General features: G+C 34.0%; 2 protein-coding genes, 1 long non-coding RNA gene and 1 other non-coding gene across 4 annotated transcripts; 2 read left to right on the forward strand and 2 right to left on the reverse strand.

Moving 5' to 3' along the window:
* Positions 1-7,616: 7,616 nt before the first annotated feature.
* Positions 7,617-9,963, reverse strand: LOC103852868. The gene is made up of 2 exons (XR_630022.2): positions 8,185-9,963; positions 7,617-7,950 (listed from the first exon to the last, which is right to left on the reverse strand). It is a non-coding gene; the product is annotated as an uncharacterized LOC103852868 (long non-coding RNA).
* A 71-nt stretch (positions 9,964-10,034) lies between these two features.
* Positions 10,035-11,117, forward strand: LOC103852869. Its single transcript, XM_009129767.3, has 2 exons — positions 10,035-10,518; positions 10,810-11,117. The coding sequence occupies exons 1-2, from the start codon at positions 10,078-10,080 to the stop codon at positions 10,984-10,986; spliced, it is 618 nt and encodes a 205-aa protein (XP_009128015.1). The 5' UTR covers positions 10,035-10,077; the 3' UTR covers positions 10,987-11,117.
* A 1,075-nt stretch (positions 11,118-12,192) lies between these two features.
* On the forward strand, positions 12,193-12,264 carry TRNAD-GUC. Its single transcript has one exon. It is a non-coding gene; the product is annotated as a tRNA-Asp (tRNA).
* Positions 12,265-12,595: 331 nt separating this feature from the next.
* Positions 12,596-15,115, reverse strand: LOC103852870 (protein DENND6A). The gene is made up of 4 exons (XM_033283127.1): positions 14,879-15,115; positions 13,264-14,833; positions 12,998-13,190; positions 12,596-12,892 (listed from the first exon to the last, which is right to left on the reverse strand). The coding sequence occupies exons 2-4, from the start codon at positions 14,769-14,771 to the stop codon at positions 12,728-12,730; spliced, it is 1,866 nt and encodes a 621-aa protein (XP_033139018.1). The 5' UTR covers positions 14,772-14,833; positions 14,879-15,115; the 3' UTR covers positions 12,596-12,727.
* Between the last annotated feature and the right edge of the window lie 135 nt (positions 15,116-15,250).

Raw genomic sequence — 15,250 nt, forward strand, 5'->3', positions numbered from 1 at the left:
TGTAATAAAAAGATATCATAAAATCATATGAATATAAAGTATCATTTAATATATACTAGGTGACCGGTCCGCACCCTGTGCGGGCATAAGAACATGATCGGCCTGCATCATGTGTTCTCTCGACCCGTACTTCACGAGAGGGAACACAGTAACGTCAGTATGAAGAAGCAGATATTGTGTGTATGTATAATTGCAACGTCACAAAATATTTTGTATGTTTACGAAGATATTTTCATTCAAAAAATGGAATAAATAGTGTATAGTTTTAGAAGTAACAGATTTTATATTATCATTAATTAGAATTGTATTGTATATGTTTGGTAATTCTTTATTTTAGGTGAATAATATTATTTTTCTATAAATAATAAACAAACATTTATGTATATATAATAAAAGAAAATATAATAAAAATCAAAATATTATCCATAAATAATATAAATTATGAACTACATTTCTCGATAAAAAAAGCAAATTCAATTAAAAATTTGCAAAAAACTAAATAAATTTTGTAAGCAATTTAACGGGTTAACATTATTTGATAGATTTATAAATTTCTAAATTTTATTGAACATGAAATAATATTAAATTGGCATACCGTCATCGGTCTCCTAACTCATCACAACCCATCTAGCAAATACAAAAAATAAATAATTGCAACAGTTTATTTATTTTAAAATTTCTATGCCAATTTTATATTATTAAAATTACGTACCGTGACTACGAAATATTCTGAAAAACTTGTTTGTAGACAACATTCAATATTTTTGTTTGCGGCTTCCCTTTTTTACCAGTTATTAGGATTTTTAAACTAGATCTCGACTTAACTCTTGAAAGTGCAACTTTGCCTTGCATTTTGTAAGCATTTTATAAATTATTTTAAAATTATGATAAATTTATTCTTTAAACAATGATAAATAATTTTAAAATAATATTAATAAATATTTTTGAATTTTGTAATATTTAAAATAGTTATTATATAATTATATTCGAACACAATTCATCAAGTAGAGTATAAAACTATTATAATTATCTTATATAAAATTTCGTTCATTGTATTTTATAGTTTATAAATATTAAAAGTAATAAACAAAACATTATTAATCATTCTATAATTTCAAAAATTAGTTTCCATAAATTGTTATTTGTAATATTCGTTAGATTATATGGCAAGTGATGTTAAATGATTTTAGACTTATCTTAAATTTTTAGATCTAAATTAAATAAATAAAAATTAAAAACAATCGACCAATCAAATTATAACAATTTCTTGAAACTTCACCTATGAACCCCAATCTGCGATAGATCAGTCCACGAGATTCACACAAAAAAATCTAAATCCCTTACAGGTTGGGTTACTTAAATGTAGATTTGTCAATTTGACATATATGCACCATGTTGGTAAGTTGACCACGATTATTGGTGGAACTAATATCCGGTATAATAAAAAAAGGTAGCTGGTTCGATTATTAATTTTCTAGGTTTTTTGACTGCTTTGAACATGACCTCATGAATTAAATAAAAAATGCATAATGCTAGCTTACTTATAAGATAGTATATTCAACAAAAAAATAATATAAAATAGTATTACTAAATGATACTATGTAATACTTTCTCCGGACTATATTCAACAAAAAAAGAGAAAGTACTAAAGAACCTCTTCAATAACTGCTTTAACTTGGCTAAGCTTCTCAGCATGTTCAAGGTCTTCTGGATCACTATCACTCTCACGACCTGGTCTACATATAAAAAAGGAAGACCATATTGTCGTTACCAGTATTCAACACATGGAAAGGATAGATCAGACATGCTTTTTGGAAATAAGACACAAAGAGTTGAGTTCATAGTTCTACCTTGTACGGGGAACTAACATTCTTGTTGCATCTAATAGGTCTTGTAACTAGACTGCACTTTTTAGTTTTGTCTACAAAAAGAAAAAAAATATATAAAATGAATCAATGCTCTGATAAAAGATGGATGACAGAAAAGCTAGAGCCTCTCGCACCTCAGCTCTTGGCTTTCCACCATTGTACTTCAGCATCAAGTTTAACAGTTTCTCCTCTGTAACATTTAGTTTCACCTTCTGTTTTGGAGTTCGATCGCCACTGTCATGTAATAACAAAATTTTAACAGATAGAAATATAGATGAGATAAAGGTGATTTATATGCTAAGAAAACATACTGTCAAATAACAGCAATGATACAACGTAGCTCTTCTGAGTTCCCATTGCCTTGGCGGGTTAGTCCTTTATTAGGCTGTACATGTTTATGGAACTTCCAAGGCAAAGAGGGTGGCAGAGTCGATGAAAGATGAGGAGCCTTTGCGTCTAAACACATTTTTCTTAGCACACAAGCAACATCGTCGTAATACCTTAATAGTATGAGAGGAGAGATTTGTGAATAATACTTTAAAGAATATAAAGAGAATGTTTGTATTTTAAGACATTGGGTGTCTCCTATATATATACAGTCGATTTATTTCTTATATTAATGACGCACAATATTTTGCACAATAAATAATGAAATCATTTAAAGAAAGATATTAAATGTGTATTGTCAAAAAATGATTTGCATATGATATGATTTTAACTTGCGCAAGTAATCCATATTAGAAAGGTAAGTTATTAAAAACAAACAACCTAATTAGAAACATTAAAATATTTTGTAAGCAATGTAATAAATATGATATCAATATGCGTAAGTTTACCGTTTGAATAATAAGGAAAGTTTTTAATATTTTTCTTAATTCTAAATCTTGCTCAAGGGTAAACTAAATCGATAATATTTAATGATTTCAACTTGCGCAAGTAATCCATGTTGTGAATAAGTGATTTGCATATTTAATGATTTCAACTTGCGCAAGTAATCCATATTAGAAAGGTAAGTTATTAAAAACAAATTTTGTCAATAAGTTATTTGCATATTTAATGATTTCAACTTGCGCAAGTAATCCATATTAGAAAGGTAAGTTATTAAAAACAAACAACCTAATTAGTAGGGGTGGACACTTTACCCGATATCCGAAGTGGCACCCGAACCTGATCCGAAAATGCATGTCAAGTTTTTTATTTAAAAAATTAACAAAAAGTTACATCCAATTTTTTTAAAAAAATAACTAAATTAATGCCTTTTTAGTTTTAAATTTTTATGTCCAAATCTATTAACCATTCAATCTATTAAAAATAAAAAATTAGTTAACCGAAAGTTATATTTTTAAATATAAGAAACTTGAGAAATAAAAATTTTAATTTTTTTTTTCAAAATCTAAATATCCGAACCCGATCTGAAATAACCGAATCCGAACTAAAAATACCCGAACCCAACCCGAAGTACAGAAATACTCCGAACGGGTTCTACACCTCTATATCGAAATACTCGAAAATCCAAAATATCCGACCCAAACCCGAACGGGTACCCGAACGCTCACCCCTACTAATTAGAAACATTAAAATATTTTCTAAGCAAATGTAATTAATATGATATCAACATGCGCAAGTTTACTTTGTGAATAATAAGGAATGTTTTTAATATTTGTATTAGTTCTAAATCTTGCCCAAGGCTAAACTAAATCGATAATTATTATCCCCTAGTTATATATGGGCTTAACGAAATCGACAATAGTTTTGGGCTTGTCTACATAAGCGATTGATTAGAATAAATGAAAAATAAAATTTAAAAAAATCGACCAATAAAATTATAACAATTTTTCTGAGAAGCTCTATATTAATGACATGTCAGCAGAAATCACTAAAGTGACTTCTCTTTTAATGTATAGGAGGATTCAGACGATATATATATAGTACTTAAATTAAACTACATATTGTATAAAATACATAAATATGTTAATTTCGAAATTTTCATTGAAAAATTATTGAGGCCTGAATATTTTAATTTTGAAATTTGCATTGATTTTTTAAAAGTTATTATAAATTATTAAAATTATTAAAAATTTTATATTGAAAATTTGGTGATTAATGATTTAAATGTTTTTGGTTACAACAAGTATACAAATGTTAATAAAATCATATGGGTAGAAACTAGGAAACTTCAATTAAATATTCATATTAAAATATACTAAATATTTGGTGGTAAATATTTTTGAATGGATTTTGGAAATGTTTTTAAAAGGATCTAGGATATATAATATTAGAGATTAAGTAAATCTAATGGGTTATTTTAGAATCTTTAGTTGTAAAATATGGAAGTTCGTATTATTTCAAAAAAAATCACAGATATTTGTAGCTATAGTTAGGCTATATAAAGTATAATTTAAAAAAAAATATTCTACCTAGAATCAAGTTGGATCCAACTTTGTGATTCTGTTTTAACAGATTGTACATATTAAGATATAAGTGATGTAAATAAGATAAACTAAAACCATTTTAAACATATAAAATGTAAATAATTTTTATTTTGAAAGATCAGTGAACACACTTCTCCCTTCTATATCACATTAAAAAAATATCACATTATTATTAGTCTGAGTGTTTTTATGTAAATAAAAAAAACAAACAACATAATGACAAACATAATATACATAACCTGCCATGCAAGATATATACATGCTATAAACAATAAAAATAATTTACACAAGTAATCTTCGTGCTTAATTTGAAAAGAATAACTATTATAATTGTAAAAATCTAAGTTTTATTCTGCGCTAGGTGCGGATTATCACCTAGTATATATATATTAAACTGCTACACATAATCTAGTCAATTGTGTTAATACATTTTTTTTTGTAACTGAATTGTGTTAATACATTCCTTATACTATTAATCGAATTTAAATTCACATTATCTATGTTGTGAACCTTGGCCTCACAAATTAAGATACTTTATACCGTGATTTTTAGCTATATATATGTTCATTTATAAACCGAACATGGAATTTCTTCAATAAATACAAAAAGTGAAATCAGAATTTTCAAATTGATCAGCCACCTCGTGAAAATCCTGTAGATCAGGAAAAAACAATAGTCATCAAAACTGTAGTTTTTGGAATAATTGTAAAAAACATAAATTTATGCACACTGTAGATTAAGGGGGAGCCCCATTAAAAATGGGTTCAACAGTTTTTAATGTCAAATAAAGACAAGCAAAGATGATAAACTGAAACACCAACTGGATTTGGACCTGAGGGAGTAGTGGATGGATTTACAAAGCCACCCTTGACTCCTTGAGTTCTTGCTATCAATAGAAAGACATAGTGGCGTGTGTCTCCAAAACGATACACAAAGACAAAGAGAAGTTTCATTCAGCTTGTGGAAGATTGTGGATTGTGGACTTCGGAAGGACGTTGTTTAGTCGTGGAGCAAACAAATATATTTTCTTCCTTTTTAGTTTGTGGAATCTGTAATTATACAAACGTAGCTTTTGATTTTCTATTATTGAAATGAATCATTGCATGAGTGACGGTTCATACTTTCATAAAATCTAATTGATGTTCCCGATTCATCATTTATATGATTTGGAAGAACAGAAATTCTAGATAATAGGGTGGGCATTTCGGTTTAGTTTCGGGTTCGGTTTGGGTTCGGTTTGGTTTGGGTAATTTGAGTTTTATAAAACTCAAACCAATTAAAACCAAAGTAGTTTTGGTTTGGGTTCGGTTTGGGTTTAATTCGGTTCGTTCAGTTCGGTTTGGTTTAGATTTAGTTCGGTTTACATTATTATGGTCTAGTTTGGTTCGGTGTAGTTCGGGTTGGTTATAAAATATGAAGACATCAGTTTTATAGTTTTATTAAAAAATAATCAACTCATAAACGATAGAGTGAGAATATAAAAACTTATGCTACATAATTTTATATATAATAGTATTATTTGAATCGTATTTATAATTTTTTTTTAAAGATACGGAAGCTATGAAAAAATGAAAAACGAAACTTTAACTAAAATTTGCAATATGTTAATACATATATATATATCATATATATTTTTACTATATATATATTGGATTATCGGTTTGGTTCGTTTTGGTTCGGTTTAAACCCAAACCAAACCAAACCGTTCGGGTTGAGTAAAACATGAACCAATTGGATTACATAAAGAGCACGGTTTGGTTTGGTTCGGTTTAACTTCGGTTTGGTTGGTTCGGTTCGGTTCGGTTTGGATTTTTTGCCCACCCCTTTATACCCTTTTTAGCATAGTGGTTTTTATAGCAGATATCACTCTTACCATAGTTTTAAGTTAACTGAAGATGTACAATTCTAAAAAGTGAGACGTTGGTGACATTAATAAAACTGAGTAGCATATAAATTTTAATTGGAATATAGTTATTTATATTATACATATTAATTTAATCTATTTCGTAATCTATTACATGCATTGTACCAAAAAATAAAATCTATAACATGCATATCTTCATAATCCAATACATATTTTGTTTATTATATTTAAAATCAGTTTTCTTCTATTCCAATTGGATAAAGTACTCATAAATGGTCAAAATTATAAAGAGAAAGATCCCAAAGTTGGGAGTGGAGTCCAGTCCATGTGTTACTCTCAAATTGGCTGTGCCTTAGTTTAGGGCTTTAAATATGAATATTGGTTAGTTTGAGAATAAATTAGTCGAAAGCAATGTATAAATTTTAACACTAAATAACAATTCTTAATGTATAACAATAAAAAAGGAGAGAATATATGCATTGCATGCATCCATGAAACTAGGGAGTAGGGAGGACAGCTTCAAAGGGACCATGACTTGCCCTAAAGCAGATGGAATCTGTGTGGGGCTTTATACTCTTCTTTTTTTTTGTTGCATGTATTTATAAGCAAACTAAAATTTTAAAATATATGCCTAATTTTTTGTATAGTTCTAGGTGATTAGTGGTTGATTGTTTCTAGTTCAACCGGGCTTTTGAAAATGATTCATATATAAAAACAAAACGAACTTCTTAGTTCTATATAATACACTTTATAGCTCAAGAGGCCATCTTTCATAAATTCAAGTATTAAAACAAAGGTTCACTACATTAAGCAAATACTCCACCGAACAAAAATATTTGGGGGCCAAAAAAATATTCTATAAATAGAATTGGAGAGCACATCACTTGGTCGCAGAAAACAAAGATGGGCAAGTTCAAAGATCCAAAACATTGTGGGAACCACCGTCCACCAACCACCAAAATTTTGGAAATGGCGCTACTTGGAATGTGGGAAAGTTGTTAGCTCCTCAAATCTCTGAAGTCTCTTTGTAGTCTTAACTCTTAAACCCTAAAATCTTTAATTCCCACTTTTAAGTACTCTTAATCCGTTTCTAATAATATTTTAACATATCTACTAACGGTATCAACATAACATCAAAGACATGCTTCCATACCACACTTTATTTTAGCAAAAAATGTTAAGTACAACTAGCACCATAAATACTTCTTTTTACTCTATGATCAAAACATACGTCCATACACATTTTCTAATTAATAATATTTTTATGTTAATTATTACACATGTTGTGAAATAAGAGCTGTTTGTTGCCAACAAAAAAGATGTGAAATAAGAGTTTTTTTTTTTATCTCACAACCTGAGGCGAGAATATTAAAACTTGAAAGCCTGAAAATCTGTAAACAAGACTGGGAAACTTTAAGAGCCAGAAGAAATTTGTCACAGAACAAAAAAAAATCAAGTGAAAGAAAACACTTTTTCTCCAGGGGATATGACCAAAGTATCATGTGTCAGTGATTCACTGAACTTAAAAAATATATAATTACTTCTTTTGTACAAATTATGTCAAACTTGACTCATACCATACATTCAAACCCAAAACCTTCTAAGTTATAACATGGAGAGTTGGAGACCAAGCGATTGTATCAACGAGCTTCACTGTCGGAGAATCTCTTGGAGCTGAAGGACTTTTTTTTGGTAAGATGAGCTGAAGGACTTGATTTCTCTGTTCTGGTGGCAGAAAATTATCACATGTTGAAGCATTCAGTGCCTTCTCCATCTCTGCAGATATCTACACAAATAATAAATACGCCATCAACAACAAAAAGAAAACACGTATCTTTGCTCTGTGATCATAAAAAGTCATTTAGAATTGGGACAAGGACGCAATTACAGCGTCTACTAGAAAAGGAACGTTAAAACTGATTTGATTTAAGGGGCTCAGAATGATAAAACTACACAATCCTTGAATCAGCAACGGTTCAATGGCTGCGTCATTTAGTAGCAATATGGAAAGGTATATTACCGGTTGAGGGCGAGGTGGAGGGCCACTTACAGGTCCAACTTGGCTTGGTGAAGAGACAGGTCCTAAGCTTGGGAGATGAGTAATGTTTGAGCCATCCAAGAAGAACCTCTATCTGCAGCCATCGGACCTCCTAATTGGTGATTTTTCTTTAATAACATAAATTAATATTCCATAAAGATACAATTGATTTTTTTATTTCTTATAGTTTACACATATATGTGTTCTCAAAAAATTTTGTGATAAATCAAAAGTATATATATACCTTTGTTATATATTTTTTTTTGAAGTATATGAAACTATAATTAACTTCAAACTAATATTTATATCCGTCTTTTTTATTATTTACATGTGTTTGATCTTTAAAACTATTTGAGTCTACATATATTTTCAATTCTAACTTAAAAGTATTTCCAACATCACTCTATTTTTCCATATAAAATAGAGTTTAGAGTAAAAATGCTTCAATTGTACTCTATTTTCTATTCTATAAGAGCATCTCCAAGGGGACTCTATTTTTTCCTCTATAATTTACACTAAAATAGAGTAACTCTATTATAGAGTTACTCTATTAAAAAAATAAGATTACTCTATATTTCACTCTATTAGGGCATCTCCAACCCCACTCCATATTTTACTCCAAATTTGAGAAAATGGAGTGAGAAATGGAGTAAAGAACAAAAAATAAAAGGATTACTCCATTTATAGAGTAATGCTTTTATTTTTTGTTCATCACTCCATTTCCCACTCCATTTTTTCCATTTTGGAGTAAAATATGGAGTGGGGTTGGAGATGCTCTTATAGAGTAACTCTATTATAGAGTGAACCATTGGAGCAAATCCAACTCTATAATAGAGTTACTCTATTTTAGAGTGAAATATAGAAAAAATTATAGAGTGCCATTGGAGATGGTCTAATAGTGTAAACCTATTTTTTACTCTATATATAGAGTAATTTTTTTAGTTTTCGTTTATCATTCTATTACTATTGGAACAATATCCGACTTTATTATAGAGTTAATCTACTTTAGAGGAAAAAATAGAGTAAACCATTGAAGATGGTCTGATTGATAGTAAAAAAGAGTAGTTCATGAAACTTTTATACTAGATCAAGTGTCTTTCCCTTTCAATTACTTAACTTTTTTTTTTTGAAAAAGAAATTCAATTACTTAACTTCCTCTCCATTTTTGTAGGTTTCCTGAATAATTTTAGCATAAATCTAATATATAGTCATGCATTAGATATGTAAATTAAATTTACTCAAATATTCTTTAAGTTACCACGTTAACTGAACACGTAACATGCTTTAATCTATAGACCTATATATATTAGAGATATATCTTTTTGAAAAGCAAAACCTTGAAACACAAGTTTACGATTACAAAGCGTGTGACACGGTTTTGGCATCATCACTTTCTCGTTGCTGCAGATATTTTCTTTTAAATTTTGTTTTCATAGTTTCCCCTTCACTCCTTCAGTTCATTACAAACCAATAAATGGAGCAAAGAAGAATTGCAATTGGTGGTGAAGCAACAACACACGTCGGACATCAACTATAGCTTAACAGTGACTTCCTCCTGTGAGTGTTTACCTGTTAATCAGATAAAATTCAAATTTTGTTATATATCCTGCTAGTATAAAATCTGCATGGCTGAATGTATTATATACCAAGCTGTTGTAGTAATTCTCTTTTGTATGATCTGAATTGATGTTTAGTTTTGCGGGGTTTTGCGGTATATGAAAATTGTGGATATAATTTCGATATTTATTTAAATAGTTTTAATAGGGCAAGAAGCGGGTCAAACTAAATCGGGTTGGGTCGGGTCGGGTCAAGGCAAATAAAAAGCCTTATCTTCTTCGCTTCACTCTCTCTCACATATCCACACAACAAAAAGAAATGGCTCTCACCGTGAGCACCGGTGGCGGAGGAGCTAGCTTCCGCTCCATAGACTCTTCTCGTAATCCCTTCTCCACCTCCAGACTCCATTACCCATCGAGAGCCCGTCTTCACATAGTCTCCGCCGCTAAAAAGCCCTCCACCCAAACCGGTCGGTTCGACAGCAAGAAGCGTCGGACCCTCGTCCCGACAACAACCAAAGAACAGCCGGAAGAAAGCAACGGTCTTTACGAAGAGAACCCGCCGTCTCAGATCGACATCTCCGACGATGACGAAGATAGGTTTGCCGTGAACACTCGCTTCAGAGGCGATCCAAAAGACGCGCCAAAGATTTCGGTTAAGGATCTTCCTGGGCTTGAACCGGATCCATTCGAAGGTCCTCAGTGGGATGGTCTAGGCTTCTTCGTTCAATACCTATGGGCTTTCGGGATCCTCTTTGCGGTTAGTTTCACTCGATCAACTTCTGTTTATTAGAGTTTGATCAAATTGCATGATCGGTTTAGTGTAAACCGTGTATTTAACCGGTTCTTCATCTTCCTTTGTTGTTTCTTAGTTTTTTTACTCATTAAAAATGAGTTAAATTGTTTCTTAGTTCTGTTGTTCGGTCACAGAGTCTGTTACTCTGTTTATATATACGGAGGGTTACAAGAACCGGTTTACACTAAACCAATCATACAATTTTGATCTCTCTAATACTGTTACATGTGTTTGATGGTTTTGATCGTGTAACAGTTAATCTCCGGTGCAATTGCGGCGGGGACGTACAACGAAGGTGCGACGGACTTCAAGGAGACGCCAGTGTATAAGGAGGCGATGGAGTCTCGTGACCTTTTTGATGAAGCAGAGGGTTCGAGCTCTGAAGATGTGTTTGATTCTAATCCCACAGAAGTGGCGCCTAGTTTGGAATAGTTTTAAGTTCTGTGGTTTAGATGTGTTTGAAGTATCATGAACTTCTTGTGTTTATAATGTTACAGAATCAAAGAAAAAATGATTATTAAACAAAGATTGTTGTTTCTCATTGTTCTGTTTCTTGATTTTCATTTCAAGAACTGTAAACATAAAGAAATACATGTGAATGTAGCTAAACCGAGATGGTAGTTAATATTCAGACAGATTCAGTTGAATCTCAGACTTGAAGCCAGAGGATCTCAGACCATAACCTAGCCCCAGAAAGCTAGTGGGTCTTGGTGCCACTGGGGTTGCGATTGCTGATGAAGTTGAATGAAATTAGTAACAAATTAACAATTCTTGTGGAGATGTTAACTTTTTTTTATGTTTTGGTTTGGATGAACTTTTTTTAGGGAAAGTGGCTTACCCTTGACACTAGAGTTGTTCTTTGCACCTATAGAAACTTGAGAACCGGTTGAGCTTGAAGGTGGTGGAGCAACAGAGGAGGAATTACTAGGCGCCTCTACTCCTATTATCAATAATGTTATTTCAAGAAATTAATCTAATTTTTATTAACATTGTAAAGAAATTCACATACTAGGGAGGAGCAAGAGGATGAATTTGCTGGAATGTTGCAAAGTGGAGCCAGTTGTAGAGCGAGAGTTTGATTAATTGGAAAAGCAGGGGAAACAGTAGAGGTATTGTTGAGTAAGAGACAGAGACAGCTCGGTTGTTGGCTATAGATTTGGTTTAAGCCGTTACAACAGGGCTGAGCAGGAAGCTGGACAAAGCCTTGGACGAATGGACCACATGGAGCCAAGGAAAGAAGCATGGAGGCACATGTAGCTGGAACTTGAGCGAGAACCAGTTGTAGAAAGATTGGAGACTTGAAGATTAAGAGAGTAATACATAGAATATAAGAAGAAGACATTTTTTTTTCCTTGGAGAGTAAGTTTCTTTCTTCTTTGTTTGAAATAAAGTGGTGGTTTCTTTAGTATTAAAGGTCGGAATCAATTGGTTTGGTCTGTGTGACTGTGGATATGTGTTGTTATTGCACACATGATGTGTTTTTATTTGGTTGCAACACTTGATTTCTTCATGTTTGTGCCTTGTTTGTTTGGTGTTTCGACTTCATTCATAAAATTATGCTTCTTGCTCACCAAAGGAGTGAGGAATCATTATTAAACAAAGTGTGATAAATCATTAATAACAAAAACAAACAACAAAGTCGTTGTAGTATAGTGGTAAGTATTCCCGCCTGTCACGCGGGTGACCCGGGTTCGATCCCCGGCAACGGCGTACACCTTTTTATTTAAAAATTTGGGTCCCTCAGTTTTTAGGTTTTTAGTTCCTCTCTTGATGAAATCAACTTCTTGTGACAGGTGCTTTTTTCAGCAATATGATATATGCTTCCATAGAGGTTTCCATGAGAAATATGTTGCATTGACTAATAGCTGTTGTTGTGAACTCCAAAAGAGAAACAATACAATCATGTTTGATTTACACTGACAATGACATGTCTAAAGGACCTAAAAGATATTTGGTTTCTTTGACCGAGAAGAACTTCTCTTAGAGAAAATAGTGCAGTGATCAGTGAATCCAGTGTTACTTGATTCTCAAGTTTTATGAGTTACGTGAAAAAGAAACCAAGAAACAATTAGAGAAGATGAAGAATTTTCTTTTCACATTGTTAAAAAGAATGAAATCGAACATACGAGAATGAAACCAGAATTCTTCTAGAGATAAAAAAAAAAAAGATGAATCATTGGAGCTCTGATGGATCTTGAAGAAGTGATGCTCTTTGCGGATTTGAGAGCAAAAGTTCTTGCATGTCCCTTGGTAGTACACTGAACACCGCCTGTAAATCCTTCTTCAGTTTCTCAAAACTTGCTTCTGAATCTGCACTGCCTCCTCCTGATTCCCTCAACTGCAAAAGATTTTTTTAATATGTTACACAAGTGTTGGGTTCAGATCCAGAGGGAACAGGTTCATGTCTAGTATCACAGATATATAGCATAGAAGGTAAACATACCTTGACTTCCTCATTAATGTACTTCTCAATGGCATCAAAGGAATCCACAGCTTCCAATTCATTCATCTGAGATGTAATCAGCCGCATATCAGTCCTCATTCTAGCCACCTTCCACAATCTACGTTGTTCTTGCTCAGCTACAGCCCGCCGTCTCTGGAACCATGGGACAAAATTAGGCCCTTGTAGAAACCGCCTGAAACAATATCTGACCAGAATAAGACAACAACTCCAAAGATTGGTCAAACTCAAATGATGTTAATACATACCTATACAAGTCAGGCCAGTTTGATTTCATGCGTTTAGACAAAAACTTCCCCACACCTCTCGCGGATAAGTTCGAAAGAAACTCATCAGCACTGAAGGACGGAAGCGGAGGAGGGGCGACATAAGGGGAAGATCCATCAGAAGGAGCGTTAACCTGAAAGTACGGACCAAAAGGAGCCAAGAAGTTGGTAGTCAACTCCAAGAAATGCCGCCGCAGAATCTCATTATTCACAACAGACATAGACTCCTCAACTCTCGGAGACATCCCAGCATCAACAAGCCTATTCAAAACCGAAGTATCCGGCTTCGTAATCGCAGCGTAACTCGTCCAGACAGCTTCCTTGTGCTCCGTCATAAGACACAACGGTCCATCTCTCCTAAGCTTCACCGCATTTAGCAAGTTTGTAGGAGAGAATCTTCTCAAGGAAAGCTGCTGAACACCTAACCCTTCAGAAGACTTACCACCGGGTAATCTCCCAGCAGAAGACCTACTCGAAAACGGCACACGGTTTGAGTTCAGAGAAGGAGTTCCAACAGAGACAACATGCGGCATGTTCCGAAGCGCTTTGAGGAAAAAGAGATTAGTAACACCCAAAACCATAGGAGGGAAAGCATCTCCTTCCCGGAGCGAGTTTAGTCTAGCAAAGCCAGGATCATGTATAGTGAAATAAGGTCTAAAGTCAACGCTACAAAACAACGGCGCAACAAGACTCACAAGACAAGCAACTGCCTCAGAACACTGCGGCGGCGTCGGCGCTATAATGAGAATAGGTTCCCCAATCAATAACAACTCCCACAGAGTCCAAAGCTGCAACAACAGCCCTCTGTAAACACCAAACAGATCCGCGTCGTGGAAAAGCCCTTGAGGAACAGACTGGTTCGTAGGAAGCAAAGGAGCCATGGAGGAAGCAGACTCTTCATACAACACGCCGTTATTCTCCAAAGGAAGGCTATGAGGAGGAGGCAAGTTGACCTTGAGCGTGGCGTTACCAATGGGAAGCTCCATGAGCTTCCCGGGAACAGGAGGAGGCCATAAAGAGACGAAGCCAGCTACATGTTCAATAGCTTTGTTCCCAACATCGAAATACAAAGGACCGATGATCTGAAGCAAGGGACGAAAGACGCTAGAGTAAGGCGCGTGGGAGAGTATGACAACGGACTTCTGCTCGCCTCCTCGTTTCAGCCTCTCGTCGTGTCTCTGCCTGTTGAACACGTAACCGTACAAGTAGTTGTTGTTGTTGTCTCGACGGAAGCGGAAGAAGAAGATGCAGTCGTGGATGCTGGAGCGGTTGTGTTGTTTCTGGGAGACGGAGTCGGGGAAGGAGTTGAAGGAGACTTCGATCTCTTCTTCTTGGGAGAGGCGGTTAGGCGGGTAGGACTCTTCTAGGATCTGGCCTTGCTCGAGATCGAATCTCATTATGCAGAAGGAGTGGACCCATCGCGATAAAGAGGCGAGATCGGGTTTGATGGTTAGCTCGGGCTTCACGGAGAAGGATGGAGAGCGACTCATCTCAAAGGTTAATCACGAGTTTATGTGATCTTCATCGTTATCACAGCTCATACTTGCGCAATGGAGGAGATTAAACACTATCCCCCTGTGTGGGATTGATTCCCAATTTGCAGCTTGAGATGTTAGATCAGATCAATACCAGACGCTTTAGCAGCTTCGGAGGCTTTTCTTTGAAACGAGTGCAAGAACAGGGAAGGTTCTGAGGGGCGTGCGAAGCTGTGGGAGAAAGAAATTAGGGTTTTCTGAGAGGAGGAGGAGGAGATGATGGCTTGCAATGTGATGAATTGAAATTTTCAAAGTTTGAGTTTTGGCGTTTCGATCTGAAGAAGGAGAATCATCGGAACGGGAGATAAACGATGAAGATGATTGATGGACGATGTTTGGAGTTGTTGTATCTTTCTCTAAATTGCACAATAGGTCCTTTATTTTTCTCACTTCTTAAAAAAAGTTACCGTACACTTTATTCAACAGGAACTCAA

This window comes from Brassica rapa, chromosome A02, assembly GCF_000309985.2.
Source record: "Brassica rapa cultivar Chiifu-401-42 chromosome A02, CAAS_Brap_v3.01, whole genome shotgun sequence".
NCBI classification, from domain to species: domain Eukaryota; kingdom Viridiplantae; phylum Streptophyta; class Magnoliopsida; order Brassicales; family Brassicaceae; genus Brassica; species Brassica rapa.

Coding starts and splice junctions, on each gene's coding strand:
- LOC103852870 (XM_033283127.1), bottom strand. CDS start 14,771: ATGAGTCGCTCTCCATCCTTCTCCGTGAAGCCCGAGCTAACCATCAAA. Junction 13,191..13,263: donor AACTGGCCTGACTTGTATAG/GTATGTATTAAC, acceptor ATATTGTTTCAG/GCGGTTTCTACAAGGGCCTA. Junction 12,893..12,997: donor ACATTAATGAGGAAGTCAAG/GTATGTTTACCT, acceptor AATCTTTTGCAG/TTGAGGGAATCAGGAGGAGG.
- LOC103852869 (XM_009129767.3), top strand. CDS start 10,078: ATGGCTCTCACCGTGAGCACCGGTGGCGGAGGAGCTAGCTTCCGCTCC. Junction 10,519..10,809: donor CTTTCGGGATCCTCTTTGCG/GTTAGTTTCACT, acceptor ATCGTGTAACAG/TTAATCTCCGGTGCAATTGC.